The sequence below is a fragment of the Lissotriton vulgaris genome, unplaced genomic scaffold, assembly GCF_964263255.1.
Source record: "Lissotriton vulgaris unplaced genomic scaffold, aLisVul1.2 SCAFFOLD_1219, whole genome shotgun sequence".
NCBI lineage: Eukaryota > Metazoa > Chordata > Amphibia > Caudata > Salamandridae > Lissotriton > Lissotriton vulgaris.
This window is the reverse complement of record NW_028255794.1, coordinates 1-17,144: the sequence shown is the minus strand read 5'-3', so window position 1 is coordinate 17,144 and position 17,144 is coordinate 1. Positions and strand designations below refer to the sequence as shown.

At 43.7% G+C, this 17,144-nt stretch overlaps 1 protein-coding gene across 2 annotated transcripts in view; it reads left to right on the top strand.

The window, feature by feature from the left end:
• The window catches only part of LOC147658893 (prostatic acid phosphatase-like), a 300,334-nt gene extending 285,255 nt beyond the window's left edge, over positions 1-15,079 (top strand). Inside the window, exons 11-12 of one of the 2 annotated variants that reach the window (XM_086952050.1) lie at positions 7,003-9,580; positions 14,048-15,079. In XM_086952050.1, coding sequence (XP_086808176.1) covers positions 7,003-7,115 — 113 coding nt within the window. In that variant the 3' untranslated portion in view covers positions 7,116-9,580; positions 14,048-15,079. The remainder of the gene's footprint in view (positions 1-7,002; positions 9,581-14,047) is intronic. The other variant, XM_086952051.1, reaches the window with a different exon arrangement.
• Positions 15,080-17,144: the final 2,065 nt, after the last annotated feature.

Sequence of the window (17,144 nt, the reverse complement as noted above, 5' to 3'; positions counted from 1 at the left end):
AATTGCGCTGGAGCGGCTACAATACCATTGGCCACATCAGCTTGCACAGCGTTGCGCCATATTGGCGGAACCTCCCTCATGGGATATTGGCGACCTTTATTTGCGCTACGTTTCTCTGAATCTCTTGGTGAACGGAGGGAAGGATCAACCCTAAAACCTAGAATCAATTCCATTGCTTCTTTTATCTCCTGACCAACTATCATACCTGCAGCAATTTTTTGTTGAATATGAATTAATTCGTCTGGAACTTGTTCAGAATCATTCTCATCCCATTCCTCACGTAAAAGGGAACACATAACATCAAACACATAGCGCTGTGTCGGTTCATTCCATTGCATAAATGTATCTAATACATCTCGTACATTATACCTTCCAACTTTCGAAATCCACCTGAGAGCAGTGGAATCTAATATTCCTCGTTCTTCAACACTAGGAAGCTGACTACGTCTCTGAACAGATTCAGAGGCAGGACTTTTAATCAGAGTTTTGTAAAAGGGAGAGAGAATATTAGAGACAGATTCAGTAATTCTCCGACGAACAGAAAGCGGAGTCATATAGCTAGAGGAAGTTTGAAGTAAAGTGGTAGTTGGGACAGAAGAAACAGCACCAGTAGGTGTAGGAGGCAAAGTAGCTTGCGAAACAACAGGTATCAGCGGTACAGGCATAGGCAGAGGAGCTGGCAACCCTGGAAGGGGGTGCCGGAGGAATATTGTTAACTACAGGAAATGCAGGAGCTTGATTCAGGGGAGCAGGAGCAGGTATACCAGGCTGTCCAGCAACCGGTAACACAACATTCGGCAGAGGTGGAGCTGTAGCACCCTGTGCATACGGTGGAGGTGACCTCAACAAGTAAGACAACAGAGGATCGTTTTCATGGTCCTCCACTATCTTAGCTGTACTCGATGGCAAAGCAGGGTAGCACTTGTCTATCGCTAAATTACGCTCTCTATCGGCTACCTCTATCGTTTTCTCAGATTCATTAAGTTGCAGCTGCTTAGCAGACTGTTCTAAAGTCAATTCTTGTTCTTTCTGCTCTTTCTTCAACTTTTTAGTCTCTCTCTGTTTGGATTCTTTTCGCCAACAACGGAAAGAATCAAACATTGCCGGCTGTTCTTTCTTCTTGAACAACTTTCTTTCTAGATTATTGAGAATTTCAGGTTCGAAACTACCATGTAGTGGCCAACTAAGGACACCATCTTTCTCCGTGTAGCGGATCCATACCTCGTTATAAGAGATAGGGCCCACACCAAACTTGCAATAAAGATCATAAAGAGGAGTTCCAATCGGAGGAACCGAACTCGAGTCCTCCAACCGGGAATCACTGTTGCAACCAAAACATGAAAACATAGAATTTTTCCGACTTACCATTTTATAAACCGGAACACAGAACAAACACAAACAAAGGTGCGCACTCGAACTAAGAACTTAGGCCTACCAAAGTGAACAAATGTATCGATACCCAAACCAAACCAAAAGATTATCGTAACTAGAACAACCAGTGATAATCTTCCAAAACCAAACCAAACCAAGGAACTAAAAGGATTATCCAAACCCTTACGGAGTAACCAAACAACTAGCAACCACTTAATTCTTAACTGAGGCACTGAAGACGTCACCAAGGAGAAACCCGTCACGTCTCGCTGTACTAAGGTCTGCACCTCGGGTCTAAGACAGGGCGACGGTCAAGGCAACGGACCACTGCAGCCGTCCAAACGGGAACCCTCGTGGAAGAGAACGTCGGGCCACTTTTGCGATATGCCGGGATCGATGAAGTGGGGCACCTCCCTCCGGAGTCTTCACACGAAGCTTCTCGAACTCTTCAGGCTTTTAGACCGGTACCGAATGACGTCGCCCTACGTTGGGCGCCAATTGGAGTTTTGGACTTTTAATTACGGTCCAGAGGTGTCAGGGACAACACCCGAAGACCCCTGAGTTCTACCTGTCTCGGTGCACAAATGAACAGAAACACGGGCTTCTCGATGGTGGCGTCAAAGACCAAAGGTTTATTACTGCAGGGACACAGAAGTCACAGAAACTACACACGGGCAGATTCTAGGAGCCTGTTCGATTTGCACTAAGTGGGTTGCTCCTTAAATACAAAATATTTAGCTGGGGGCAACATTCTCCACATACTAGTGTGTTTCTCAAACTTTATGTCCTAAACAATAAATATTTGGTGTTACACAGGAATCGTCAACAATATCTGATGTCAAAACATTTACGAACGAGAGGTTCCCACTGTTCCATCATAATCCCATGTCATCTTTCCATTCAAGAGCCGGACCGCCTCATCGTAAATTTCGTTACCTCCCCCTAATAAAGGCCCAGAAGGAAGGGAGCAGAGCCAGATGCAGAAGATAGAAAAACAGGATAAGAGATGTTTGTGGGTCGTAAATGGGCAAGGCTACCAGCTTCGGCCGCCTGATCATGATCAGGCCAACGAACACGAGAACCAGTATAGCAGGACTGGCCTCGGGCAGAGGAGACAGCTTCTGCCGAGTCATGCGGCCACAGCGTTTCTGTCCTAAGGTGCACGTGTCACTAGCAAGGTGAATCACCGGCTAAAGCCTACGTGTCCTTAAGTGAAAATGAGGTGATCAGAGGTCACTGCGTGTCCATTGACTATGTGAGGGCAAGAATACAAGATGGATGCCATGATCTAAAATGGATGCCATCGGTGTATCGGAAATGTGGTTATAACAGGAGTGCGCTTGCTCGTAGCATAGCGAAAACACCAGGATATGCTAAATGGATCATTTGCGGTTCATCGGTATCAAAATTATGAGTTTACGATAATGTTGAAAACACGGGTTCAAATCGTCACGGAACCTCACCCCCTGTCCATTGTGCCACACTGTTTCCCCCATACGCCTCGTGTGTCACAACCCCATGTGGTGCCTGTCCCTGCACCGGCCAGCCAGGAGCCTGCATCGGACTCAGGGGATCTGGACATTGTACAAATACAGGATGATCAAAGGACACTTGACCTGTCTGACAGATTTTTCTAATTTTGACAATTGTTTACTTTGCCTATTGTACATAGACTGGTTCCCTGGACGCTCCCCGACGTGTTATATTTATGTTGCCCCACCCCAATTCAAGTTCCCTTCTCCTTCTGTAGTAAGAACGTCGTTTGTTTTCTTTCTCCCTTCCAAACGTACTGTTGTTTTTTTTTCTAATCCCAACCTTTTTTTATATAATACTTTATTTTTAATCATACTGTCTCTATCTTGTTTAACTTCATTGTGCTTGTCTTGTACAAAATATGTAAGTAAGTAAGTAATATTTATTGTACAGTTAATAAAAACCTTTACAAACAAACATCTCTTTATAAAATTGAGAGGAAAACAAACTTCAAAATATGGACATATAGTTTGGAAGTCACCTGCTCTGCACATGTGAGCTAGTTGCAATTATGCAGTGATGGGGTTACACTTGTACATGTGTCACGCACACACATACATCCTCACATTTATAGGCCACCACAATTGGAAAACAATTGCTTTTCAGGACATAATACGCAGCATAGTCTTGACTTGTGATGAGATTTTCTTTTTATTTATACATATTCACACTGGTCAAAAAGGTTTAGATGTGATCAATGAGAATCATGCTTTCGACTTCGCAAATTTGGAGGTGAGGATCGCTGTGAGGGATTATGTTTGGGTTGTTGCCGAGGTGCATGTGCCTGTACAGGGTGAAGTTCATGTGTAGGGGCAGATGGTGCCTGTACAGTTGGTGTTTGTGCGTGGACAGGGGCTGGTTGTGCAAGTGTTGGTAGTGCCTGTTCAGGGGGTGGTGGTAGATGTGTGGGTTGGGGGAATGCCTGTTCAGGGGGTGGTGGTGGATGTGCAGGTTGGGGGGCTGCCTGTTCCTGGGGTGGCGGTGGATGTGTAGGTTGAGGGAGTGCCTGTTCAGAGGGTGATGGTGGATGTGCAGGTGGTGGAGTGCCTGTTCAGGGGGCGGTGGCGGGTGTGTACCCTTGCTGTGGTCCTGTGCAGTTTGTGCTGCAGGCAGTTGTGATGGCTCCCTTCCCTGTGTTGACCGTGAAGGGACATTTTGGATCACTTTCATCATGCCCTCCATCATCTTCATGGCCAAGGCATGGTGTCTTAAACTCTCTTCCCTTTGGATGGATATCATGTCTCTGATATCCTTGGACATGTCTTGCCAAGATTTATCCATCCTATCCAAAACATGGGTCTGTCTGTCCGCCACCTGAGGAATTTGGCGCATGTCCTGCAGCGCATCAGACATGTCTGACTGGATAGCCCCTATGGCACTAATATCCTGCCTCACATCTGCCTGCTGTTGGAAGAAGTCCTGCTCCCACTGCCCACCATGGCCAGATGCAGGCCCTGTCTGCAGGGGTCGGCCATGGATGAGATCGCCAGGTCCAAAAGCAGGTGGGGGCATGGCAGATGAAAGCATGTGAACAGGAGAATGGTGCACTGGGGATACCTGCACCACAACAGGGTTGGTACTTCCCTCAAATGGTAGAGAGAATGCCTGGGATATACTGTATAGGGAGGAGTGTAGGGGAACCACCACATCTGTCCTGGATGTGAGAGGGTGATATCTATGTTGGGGTGCGTGTGAGCTGTGGCTGGTTAGCTTTATGCAGGGGACAGGCAATCTTTCGTTTTGGAGGAGGCTGAGGCACTTTGCTGGGTGGAGGGTGTGAGGCCTTGCAAAAACTGGGCGATGTGTGATTCTGTCCATGGCATCAGAATCGTCATCCTCTGACGGGATGAACAGATAGTCGCCATCATCGTCAAATCCTTCTGCCCCCTCGGGAATTTTCTCCTCCTCCTCTTGCGAGGTACTTGCCTGCAGGAGCAGTGGATTTTCCCCTTTGATTGCCCGTCTCCCAACATTGGTGGAAGGTCCATCGTCATCATCACCTGGAACACAGAGGTTGCAACAGGATAAGTAATTGACCTAGTATAAGATATAGTGCAACACAAGGGTTGGTCCTATTGCATCAAGAGATGAAGCACAGGTGACCTGGTTTGGGTACCCCTACAAGTGACTGCTCACACCATAGCACTGAGATTTTAAACGGAGATGTGCATTGTACAAGCAAACTCTCCAGCTCCAGCCACAGCTTTGTATCCCTTTGCGATCTCCCTTGATGTCAACTGCTGAATCATGCTCCTCATAGGTTTTGTTGACGAAGCCGTCCCTGATCCATCAGCTGTAGAGGGAAGTGACACCATACTCCATGATCTGCATTACTAATTTACAAACAGGCCCATGTGACACTTATAATATGTATGTAATTTTGTATACACCGACTGCAGATTCTATGCAGAAGGGGACTTTGATCTTTGTCATGTTTTTGTAATCAATGATAGGGAAACACTTCACGCCACAATTACCTGATGGACAGGTGCGAGAGGGTTTCACTGCTGCAGCCAGGATGTCTTGCATTACCCGGGATGGTGTTGTACGCTGCACTGGGTTCATCCTGTCAGCAGCTGTGATGAGACATACGTGTCCATATTTCAGTACACCAGATGGTAGCTATGAGCTAACATGTATGTGTCATTCTCAATGACCATTGATAGGATATTCCTGGCCAATGTGCAGCATGTTTACCTCATGGACTTTACATGTGGGCCACTGCTCATATGCAGCAGTTGCCAGCTGTTACCTCCACACAGCTCTGACATCAATGAGCTGACACATCAACAGACAAACGTGTATGAGAAGGATATTGATATTTGAAGGAAGGGGATAAATAATCAGGACGCCTCTGTATTTCATTGATTACACCTTCACCGTTAAAACTAACATGTCTCATAAGTATAATGTTGTCTGTTGACTAGTCGAAAGGAGTGTACACCACCAGGCTGACCAGTTTCACATTTGCACATCAGATCAAACATTGCTTTGCAGAGTTCATGTGTGAGATTCTGTTTGTCCAGCACATTATTTACTGATTATTCATTGAACACTATCTATTGATTACTCATGTATCATTAATGATTGTTCAATACTTAAGATTCATTACGTTCTCAATTAAGTTGGTACTGAATGTGGTGAAGTAGATTGCAGAGCCTTCATACCTTGGGGTGAATACTCTGGTTCTGAATAAGTCTCATGTGGCTTTTTGTATAGATTGATATATATATTTCATCTCTGAGGCACTGAGAATTTGGTTCATTGTTGTCTTGTCTTCAATGAAAAGATGTTTTAAATGGTAGCATTTGCTTTGACGTATACCTGGAGAATTGTCTGATTCGATGGTCTAGACCCTTCTGCAGCTGCTCCCAGTGCCGCCTTCGTAGAAATAAGGCACATCAGTTCTTGTTTACATTTGTCCTCGAACCTGAAAAATTACGTCTGTGCAGACATCAAGGCACCCAGATATCTTTATTGATCTGTCTATTTTCCTCTTAACTCAAGAAGTTTGAGAACACAGCTAGAATTAAGTCAAATGTATACATGATAGTAACAGACAGTAATTTACACCTTGCCTCCACATGCACTGTTCCATTGATATGTTTTAATCAATGCTATACAGTGGGAGAGGTGTGGCGCAGCGACCAGAGCGGCTGACTCTGGAGTGTGGGGCTCACAGTTCGATCCCTGACGGCAGCTCAGCACCATGTGATTCTGGGCATTAGCTCATTTAATCTCCCCGACGGCGCCCAGCACCTTGAAACCTTAAGGGGTGATATGTTCGCACGTTACAAATATGGATTATTATTTATTTATGCACAGCATGGTGCTACAAGGAGAAAAAGAGAGGACATGAAAGAATGACAAGATAATAGCTGGCCTAAGATTCTGGTTGGGCCAGTTCGTTTAAAGTTCTGCAAAGAGAAATGTTGGCAGGCGTGCACGAAGAAAGTTTGACGTTTGTTTCTATAAAGATAATATGATAAACTATTCATTTGTTTTTCCTAACTTTCCGATAACCTAGATCTACTCAAAGATCATGCTGAAAAGTCAGACACAACAACTTCTTGAGTTGTATTGTATTTATACTTTCAGGTACAATCGCAGGTTTGGCGTTTGCAGCGTGCTTGATGGGACTCATTAATATCCTACTGCTGTTCATCCTATGCTGTCGTAAGAATCCGCGGCATGCCTATCAAGACGTTTGATGCCAGTGGCATGAAAATGTGGCATGAAAACTCAGAAGCGAAACTCCATTGCTTCATCTTCGAAGGGACACTCACAGTGTATTTCTTGAAGTATCTCAGATGGACGTATTAGGACCATCAGATGAATTGTTCTGTTTTGTGAACTTTGTGCCAACATCTGACTTGGCTGTTCTCGCCAATGTACACTTCACAAAAAAATCTAATCTCAATTTTTAATTTCATCTTCGTTGGCATAATTTGTAACAAGACCAACCACTGAATTGGAGAAAGACCTGTCTCCACTGTCTCCAGCATATTCTGTTTGGGAGACTTTCTTGTACAATGCTCCAATTTTAGCACTTCAGCACCAATTTACACAATGATATTTTTTTACTTTGTAAAATGTTTTTTCACTGGACATTGCATTACAAGAAACAGACTCTCGCCTTTGTACTCCGGGTACATCCTTAACATGAGTGAGGGTAAGTCTATGCTATCAGAGCTCCACTCGCTTAAGTTCCATCTCTCTGAGGCCCAGGCCTGAATGTAACTTAAATAAAGTGACAAAATTGCCTAAAAACAACCATTTATCTCAACATGGGGGGCCTTGCTGTATCCAGCGGACATGCTCAGCTACCCAGTGTCCTCCAGTGGCTGACAGGACACTTGGCAAAAAAGGGAGGACCTGGCACCAAATCCTCACCGGGCAACCTAGCTAAAGGTGTCCTAGAAGATTGCATCATCAAAAGACTTAAGGACTAAACCCATAACTATCAGCGTTATGAAAGCGTTATAAGGCCAATGGAAGATGGCATGCAGTGCAGCACAAAAGCAAAAAACTAGATTGAAATAAAATTAACATAGTAGATAAAAATTGTTTTTACTGTATATCACAAGTAGATTCATTATATGCTGAGTAAAAAATGGGGAAAACACCCACTGTTTCATCCACAAAAAGATGCTTTCCCTAGACAATTACCATAGGAAAACCCCTGCTCGTCGGGCCATTATTCATGATTTTCACCACAGCTTGAGCCACAAGGAAAAGATGTAACTTCATAGATGCGTACAATTAGACCTTCTTCCCTATGTTGCTTGTATTCAATTCTGGTGGAGGGCAAGAACTATTCTTAAAAATTAAGTGCATGTCTCGTATCTTGTTCAGAAAAAAGCACACATATATCCAGGCATTTACTGGAAAAATCACAATTTGTTTGCAATTTTGATTGTATTGTACAAATGACCCCCTTTTTATTTTATACACAAAGGTTTTATGTAATTAAAATGGTTTATTAAACCTGAGAAGTGTACTTAAATTATAGAATAATTTTGAGATTATCTTGACCTGCACAAAGAGAATCTATGAGACTTTTTATTTGTGTATTTAATTCCTTTGTTTATTAGTGAATTAATATTAGTAGATCCTCAGCAACTATGACAGGGAATTGCTTCAAATTGTATTAAAAGCACAATCTAGGACCTGATGTGTGCAGGACTTCTTGCCCTTTTGGTACTACAAAAAATGAGTTAGTGACCTCTTCCTGAATTACTGGATCCCCTACCAAGTTAATTCTCTAACGTGCCCCCAGTAGGGAGGGAGCATGCAGAACGGAAACAAGAGTCTTCTACCAAAGGCAGGTAAATGGTTCGACCAGTGCAGCTACCAGCAGCTGAATGGTGTGGTTATAATTTGTCCTGCTCCGAGGAGGTGGCCTTACAGACCAACCTTAAGGCAGGTTGACCTCTGGCGGGAAAAGGCATCAGATGTGGACAAAATAACCTGAGTGTTCGTTTTAAAACTGATGCAGAGTTGGGAATATGGGTTTCGAGGTAGGTATATCAGCTTTTTCAGAATGTGACCTCCATTACAACAGCCAGGACTAACCTAGTACTCCTATCTTGTAATAGCTCCAGTCTTAAGATCAGCGGGCCCAATTCACAGAACTAATCTGAGCCAAATCCTAACTGTATGACTTTCTGTATTCACAGAAGGCACTTACAATTTTTGGTAGTCACAGAAACCAGATATCCGCATTTGGGCCTAATGATAATTTTCATCAATGCTAAACACCTGTCCAAGTGCTTGCCCTCCCCCACCGTGCTCCAGCTGAAACACTGTAGCCCAACAGACAATCCCAGCCCTGCAGCACATATGAAAGCTGAGCAAACACACACAAATTTTCTAACATGTCGCTGAATGTGTTTGTTGCTCTGCTACTTGCCATGCGGCAAGAAGACTTGAGGAGGAGAGTAGAGAGGATATTCAGACAAAGGATAAACCTATTTGGGATGTCCAGCCAAGATTTCAGGGCCATATATCATTTCACTGTAGAAGTCATCTTGGAGATGGTATGTGAGTGGTAGCAGGAACTTGACTCTGTGACCATCCCGGGCATATCTCAAGATACTTTCTGCTCTCCATTTCTTTGCGATTAGTTCTGTGAATCTGGCCCAGTCTTTCCAGCCAATGTTGGGTAACCATAAATGTAAACAAGCATTTGCAATGCAATAGGTCTCGCGTTAGGAAAGTTTTACCTATTGGTATTGTAAATGACAAATTTTTTATTTATGTTTTGTTTTTGAAAATAGCGAAATTAACAATGCCAATAGTTATAACTTTCGCAAATGTGACACGTATAGCATTTGTAATGCAACATGTGTTGTATTTACGTGACTTACATGTATTGATTTTACAAATAACAATGGCTTTTAATTGTTTTTCAATAATTAATACTTAAATAAAAGTTATTGTCATTTATAATGGCAATAGCTTAAAGTTTTGTAAATAACTTTTGTGAAGATTATGTTCAGTGTATTTTATCGTGCCGAAAATCCAAGAACAGAAGTGAAATATTAACATCTTTTTGTTAAAATTGTAATAAAGCTTGAAACATTAAGAGAATATATTTGAACCAGGTGTTGTTGAATGGTTGCACAGATTGATGCTGTGGTGGCGCTGAGTGATGTTGTGATGGCGAACAAGTGATGTTGTGGCGTTCAGGGATGCTGTGGTAGCGCATAGTGATGTTGTGGTACTCCTGAGTGATGCTGTGGTGGTGCGGAGTGATGCTGTATGCTATGCTATGTTTATTTTTGCTATCCTATGTTTTGTTTTCTTATGCTATGCTATCCTATGCTTTGATTTGTTATGCTATGCTGTGTTTTGTTATGCTATGCTATGTTTTGTTATGCAATGCTATGTTTTGCTATGATATGCTTTATTATGCTATGCTATGTTTTGTTATGCTATGCTATGTTTTGTTGTGTTTTATTATGCTATGCTTTGTTTTGCTATGCTATGATTTGTTATGCTATGTTTTGTTGGGTTTGGTATGCTATGTTTTGCTATGCTATTATATGTTTTGTTTTGCTATACTATGTTTTGTTGTGTTTTGTTAAGCGATGCTATTTTTAGTTGTGTTTTGCTATGTTTTGTTATGCTATGTGTTGTTGTGTTTTGTTATGCTATGTTTTGTTATGTTATACTATGTTTTGTTTTCCTATGCTATGCTTTGTTTTGTTATGCTATGCTATGTTTTGTTATGCTATGCTATGTTTTGTTATCCTATGGTTTGATATGCTATGCTAAGCTTTGTTTTGTTATGCTATGTTTTGTTGTGTTTTGTTATGTTATGCTATGCTTTGTTGAGTTTTGCTATGCTATGTTTTGTTATGCTAGGTTTTGTTTTGCTATCCTATGCTTTGTTTTTTATGATATGCTATGTTTTGCTATCCTATGCTTTTTTTGTTATGCTATACTATGCTGTGTTTTGTTATGCTATCTTTTGTTATGCTATGCTGGTGAGGGTGTGTGTGGGTGAGTGAGGGGGTGTGGGTGTGAGGGGGTGTGAGGGTGAGGGTGTGAGGGTGAGTGAGGGGGTGTGAGGGTGAGGGGCGTGAGGGTGTGTGAGGGTGAAGGGGTGTGAGAGTGAGGGTGTGTGAGGGTGAGTGAGGGTGAGAGGGTGAGTGAGGTTGAGGGGGTGTGAGGGTGAGTGAGGGGGTGTGAGGGTGAGGAGGGTTGAGGGTGAGGGTGAGGTGGTGTGAGGGTGTGGGGTGGTGAGGGTGTGTGAGGGTGAGGGTGTGTGAGGGTGTGTGAGGCTGAGGGGGTTTAAGGCTGAGGGGGGTGTGAGGGTGAGGGGGTGTGAGGGTGAGAGGGTGTGAGGGTGAGGGGGTGAGAGGGTGTGAGGGTGTGAGGGGTGAGGGGGTGTGATGGTGTGTGAGGGGTAGGGTGTGGGGTTGTGCGAGTGTGAGGGTGTACGGGTGAGGTGGTGTGAGGGTGAGAGGGTGTGTGAGGTTGAGAGGGTGTGTGAGGGTGAGAGGGTGTGTGAGGGTGAGAGGTGGGGTGAGGGTGAGAGGAGGTATGAGGGTGAGAGGGGGTATGAGGGTGAGGGTGAGGGTGTGTGTGAGGGTGAGAGGGTGAGTGAGGGTATGGGGGAGGGTGAGGGTGTGTGAGGGTAAGGGTGTGTGAGGGTAAGGGTGATGGTAAGGGTGTGTGAGGAGGTGTGAGGGTAAGGGGTGTGAGGGTGAGGGGGTGAGGGTGAGAGGGGTGTGAGGGTGTAAGGGTGAGGGAGTGTGGGGGTGTGAGGGAGTGTGAGGGTGAGGGGGGGTGTGAGGGTGTGTGAGGGTGAGGATGAGGGTGTGTGAGGGTGAGGGGGTGTGTGAGGGTGTGTGAGGGTGAGAGTATGAGGGTGAGGGTGAGGGGGTGAGGGTGTGTCGGGGTGTGAGGGGGTATGGGTGAGAGGGTGGGTGAGGGTGAGTGAGGGTGTGAGGGTGTGTGAGGGATGAAGAGGTGTGAGGGTGAGGGTCCAAAGTAGGGTGAGAGGGTGTGTGGGGGTGTGAGGGTGAGGGGGTGTGAGAGTGACGGGGTATGAGGGGAGGAGGTGTGTGAGGGTGAGGGGGTGTGAGGGTGTGGGGGTGAGAGGGTGAGTGAGGGTTGTGGGGATGAGGGTGTGAGGGTGAGTGAGGGTGTTAGAGGGTGGGTGAGAGGGTGAGGGTGTGTGAGGGTGAGTGAGGATGAGGGTGAGAAGGTGTGTGAGGGTGAGGGTGAGAAGGTGTGTGAGGGTGAGAGGGTGTGTGAGGGTGAAAGGGTGTGTGGGGGGAAACCTGCATGTGGTCACACTACGGAAGGAAAAACAATATTCTAAGAGGAAATGAAGCCACTGGGATCGATATGGAATCTGTGGCTAAAACAAAGTTAAAAGGCCTCGGGCAGTGAGTCTGCCTCCTAACACTGAGGAAAATCGAGGAACATCTGGGGTCTTGGTTTTTAGGAAAGCTACCCTGCTGGAAGAGAGGGGGTTTTGTTTGTAGGGATAATTGATGCAGTGTGTGTTCACTGTGTTAAGGAACATATTGCTGATTCCTAACATGTTGCAGTTGAAATTGATATTATGTCATGTTGAGAAGTGAAAAAAAATTAAGAAATGTGAACCAAACAGCAATCGGAAACTCCAGATGCAAAGGTAGCTCTGCTGGTTAAAGTAAACATAGTGCCAGAAGTAAGTGCAGTACAGAGTTATTTAAAAACATTGGTGGCTTTTCTGACCAAAAGGTCTATTTTTTCGAATTATTTCAGTTTCGAAACATGTGACTGTAGTATTTTATTAGCAGGAGTAAGCTGACACATCAGTGACTGCGGTTGCTTACACAAGTTTTACTTCTGGCACCGTTGCCACTGGAATGTAACTATAGCCAAAGGGCAAGCGTTTGCCTGCATCGTTCGTGACTGCACTGTTTCGTTCTTTCTTGAAATGCTACCCTCACTTGTTCTGAAAAAAAAATAATTTGATGTGTGACTTCATAAAAAAAGATTTTTGGTGGAAAGAAAAAATGAAGAAAAAGTCAGGATAATGAAGAAAAAAAATTGAAATCCAATAGCCTGCAGAGAAGTTCATTAGCCCCGTCGCAGTTACTTGTTTATGGTAAAATTGATTCAATGATCGACGAGAGCCAACTTTGCAGCCATATGCTCCTCAATAAATTGTCTTGAATAGGAGGGTAACACAAAAAAACAACATCAGATGGACAGCAGGGGGACATTACAATTATTATGCAAAACTGCATTGCGACCAGACATGCCAATAGACCCGATTTAGGCGGGAGACTCACGATTCTTCAAGCCAAAAATGGCTTTCTTTTAACTATCTCCCGCCTGCAATTGCTTATTGTTCAATAGAAGTCAATAGGGAAATTATATTCTCCCTTTTTCTATGTCAAAATCTCCCACTTCCCTGTCCTAAAATTTTGGCACGTCTGATTGCGACTGCTCTATCTGAAGGCATTTCCTTCTTGGAATTAATGTCCCAATGCTCTATCCGAAGGCATCAGGTTGTCAGGATTATTGTCTCGAGTGTTTCCACATCAAATGCACTTTCAAAGCTGTGCACCTCGACGCTGCGCACTTCGAATGGCTGGCTGCTGGGAAGGTTTAAGAGTTAGGCTTCTGCTGAGAGTTCGCCCAAACCTCGCTCAGTTGATTGCAGACCTCGGTGCCTCGGGAGCTCGGGGTTCCGTACCTCACGAATGTTTATGACTGGCTGACTTTCTCACTTTGCCACCTGGATTTGTGAAGGCCTCTCGGTCTCTGCTGGGAATGTGCCCCAGCCAGGACCCGGCTGCTCGCCCCTTTCAGTGTGTGTGTGCGTGTGTATGTGTGCGGGGGGGTTTCTCTGTTTGTGTGCGTGCGTGTATGTGCGCTCGTGTGTGTGTCTCTGTGTGTACGCTCGTGTGTGTGTGTGTGTGCGCATGCATGTGCGAAAGCAGGGGGAGGTGTGGCTGTGTGTGTTGGAGCTTCCCAGGAGACAGGAGATGTGCACACGCGCGCGCAGCCCGCTCCGATCCGATTCTTGAAGATGCGCGTGGCCATCTCCTGTCTCCTGGGAAGCTGAGCCGGTGACTATAGGTCTCTGGTGAGACCTCGCTTTCGCGCGGTAATCGTCACGAGACCTAAAAAGGATTACAAAAATAGCTGAATTCTGAGGGACTCCACAAAAGAGATGACTAGTAATTCTTCAGCAGTTGCTTTCGAATAAATAAGATGAGCAAGCACCAAAGAATGCCTTTACATTCCAGATATTTCCTGCCATGTAGAACACTGTTTTTATGGTGTACATTAACTTTGGTCAATATTAAGTCAAATGACATCACTAAAGCACTAATTCTGGAATTCTGAATGCAATATGCAGATTCACTAAGGTAATTGCTGTATTTACACCTGATGAATAAAATCCTTTTACACATAAACAATTGTACGCTATGATTATGTACAAATAGGCAGCTGTAACTCACCTGCAAAGGACTGGGAGTAAGCAGAAAAATGCATGGTTTGCATTGTGAGTTTATCAACGCCCACAAACATGTCAGTTTGTGAGTGTGAACGTTGTTTCTTCTTTATGCTTCTAAAATTGCTTGAAATCAATCTTGCACTAACATGTACTGTCTTCCATTTTGAAACGACACAGTATCACACCACGTAATCATTGTTGTTGTTATTATTTCTTGGCTGTAGCTAAAGAATTACAAGGCTCACACTAGAAGACGGTGAGCGTTTCCAGAGGCTTTTCACCGCACTGTACCTTATCAAGGACATCTCAAGTGCCTCCAAGTTTCCCCTATATAATGTGTCACTTATAATGCATGAATAAACTGTGAGAACTAAATAGAGTCGTATGATGAGAGAATACTCAAATGTATTCTATAGTAAAATGTTTCTTCTTGCTTGTTTCTCGTTGGTGCATATCCTAAGAACCCCTTACATGCTTAGTAATATATGAATTCCTTTGTATGAAGCCCTATAAAAGGATGTACCTTTGCCTCTGTAATAAAAAAAAACATTCCCCACTTTGTAAGGCAAATCTATGCTGGATTTTGCATTGAACTTTACCTAGTTCTTTGTACCTATGTGCTGTATTCGTTATTGCTAACCATTGTTGTGATAAAGTTCATGTATGTTGCTTAGTAATTATTTATGTAAACTCCTTCAAATCTTGACCCGTGTCTCTCATTCTTACTGAGAATGCCACTCTCCTATTATTGATCATTGGAGACGAGTCCAATTAGGGAGTACCAAAATCCGTTGTACTGACTACACCACTCCTGGTCCAAACTGTTGGCATGCACTTGGTAAGAATTATGAGAAAGAGATTTGCTCGTCAATAGATAAGGTAGCAGAGCTGATGGTTCCGATTAGATCCAATCATTACTAGTTAAATCCAATTGGCTATACAACTGATAACTGTACCTTCATAGTCCAGGCAGTTTTCCCCTGAGATTTAAATTGACCAGTCCCAACCTGTTCCAGGTGGCTGGAGAAAAATGATGACATGAGTATCAATAGGATATGTGCTTGTGCGAAGAGGGAATGAGAAATGAGTTGCAAGGAAGTGCATATTGGAAATTGTAGTGATGCAGCGAGATTACCAGCTTGGATTTATTCTAAAACACCATATTCACCTGGGCCCATAAACATTCATACAATAAGCTGGCAATCATGCGCTGGTGATCAGGACTTGATTTACCTTGAAATGTATCTTTACCTGTACACCAATTCTTGCCAAACCTTAACACCTTAGCTCTTAATTTCCTCTGGTCGATAGATCAGGTTGTTAGCATAATAGGTATAAATGACATTTACCTTTATTTCTTTGAATGACCACAGACTCAGGAGAGTTTTAAAACCTTTATCTATGCAATAATTTTGTGAGTCAAATACCAGTAAATGTCAAACACCAATTTTAAAGAGTAAATGATCAAAGAAAATCATAAAGACTTAGTAAAATCTCATGACGTTGGTACCTGGGAAGGGTGGAAAAGGAAACGTTACAAAGACACACCACACAGAATTATATTTACCTAGAATGGTGTGAGGACCAACCCCTGGCCAAGGAGCTGGAAAAGGGACTCCCGAGTAGTCAGGAGCCGACAGGACAGGTTTAGGACAGGAGAGGTAACCTCTTCTAAGTGCAAAGCCAGCGTTACACCCCTCTCTGGTGCTACTCTTCTCGATTCTTCTCTCTCTCCATCTCTCCTTTCTCGATTCTTCTGTCAGAGTGCTCGGCAGCATGTCTGACCTCCATGGCTTCCTCCTTCTTCTGCAGCAATGATGGGTCGGTGACAGGTCTGTGACAAGTCTGACAAACTAACTGACTGAGCCTACCTTAGTTATACTATTCTCAGTGTATGTACCACCCCCCAATGTTTCAATATTCATGAATCCCCTACCGGTGATTGGACAATGAGATGGGGCGAGATTATCACACCATATTAATGTAATATCACTTTCTTAGGTTCATTGTTCTATGTTCCCTCCCCTTAATTTCACTTTCCCATGCCTTATTTTTCCCACCCATATGTCACATTAGGAATAATACATTGTATGCAAATTTTGTTTTTTTCTCCTTCCCTCTCCGGGTCAAGAGGTGCTTTGCCCAAGCATGTCTCCTGGTCAACTGTGCTTGGCAGAGTTTCATTGTCACCGCTGGAGGTTTGACAGTGTCCAACGCGCTTGTGCACAACCCAGCAATATGGAGATTTCAGTCACCCTCCAGGCCCAAATACGAACTAATAACAAAGTAAAAGAAAAACATATTAGAATACGAAAATAAATAAATGCACTGTATACCACGTATTCCTACTCTAATTCCCTTAATTCATTTGAACTATTCTATTAGCAGTTTAATAAAACAAGCGAGTTTTAGTCTAAGCATAGCCATGTGCATTAACATGTGAGATTCAAAGCGGCCATCTTTAATACTACTGCGCAGCTGCAAAGATTTCCCACCAAAGCGAAAGACGTCATACTACGTAGATGCAGTGACGCATGCGCAGAAGAGTCAAGCATTTTCGGCAGCCATATTAGACACTCGAGTTACTTGTTAGTAAAGCACATTTATAAGCTTCCCCTAGATAAAGTAAATGTTGTGTAATGCAATTATTAGTATTTACAAAACATGTTGGTTACATTATTACTTATTATTTCAGAGGATTGAATCCGAGCAAGTTTTTTACGTATGAAACCTCGCTCCATCAATCCCCTCTTTGATTGCATTCTAT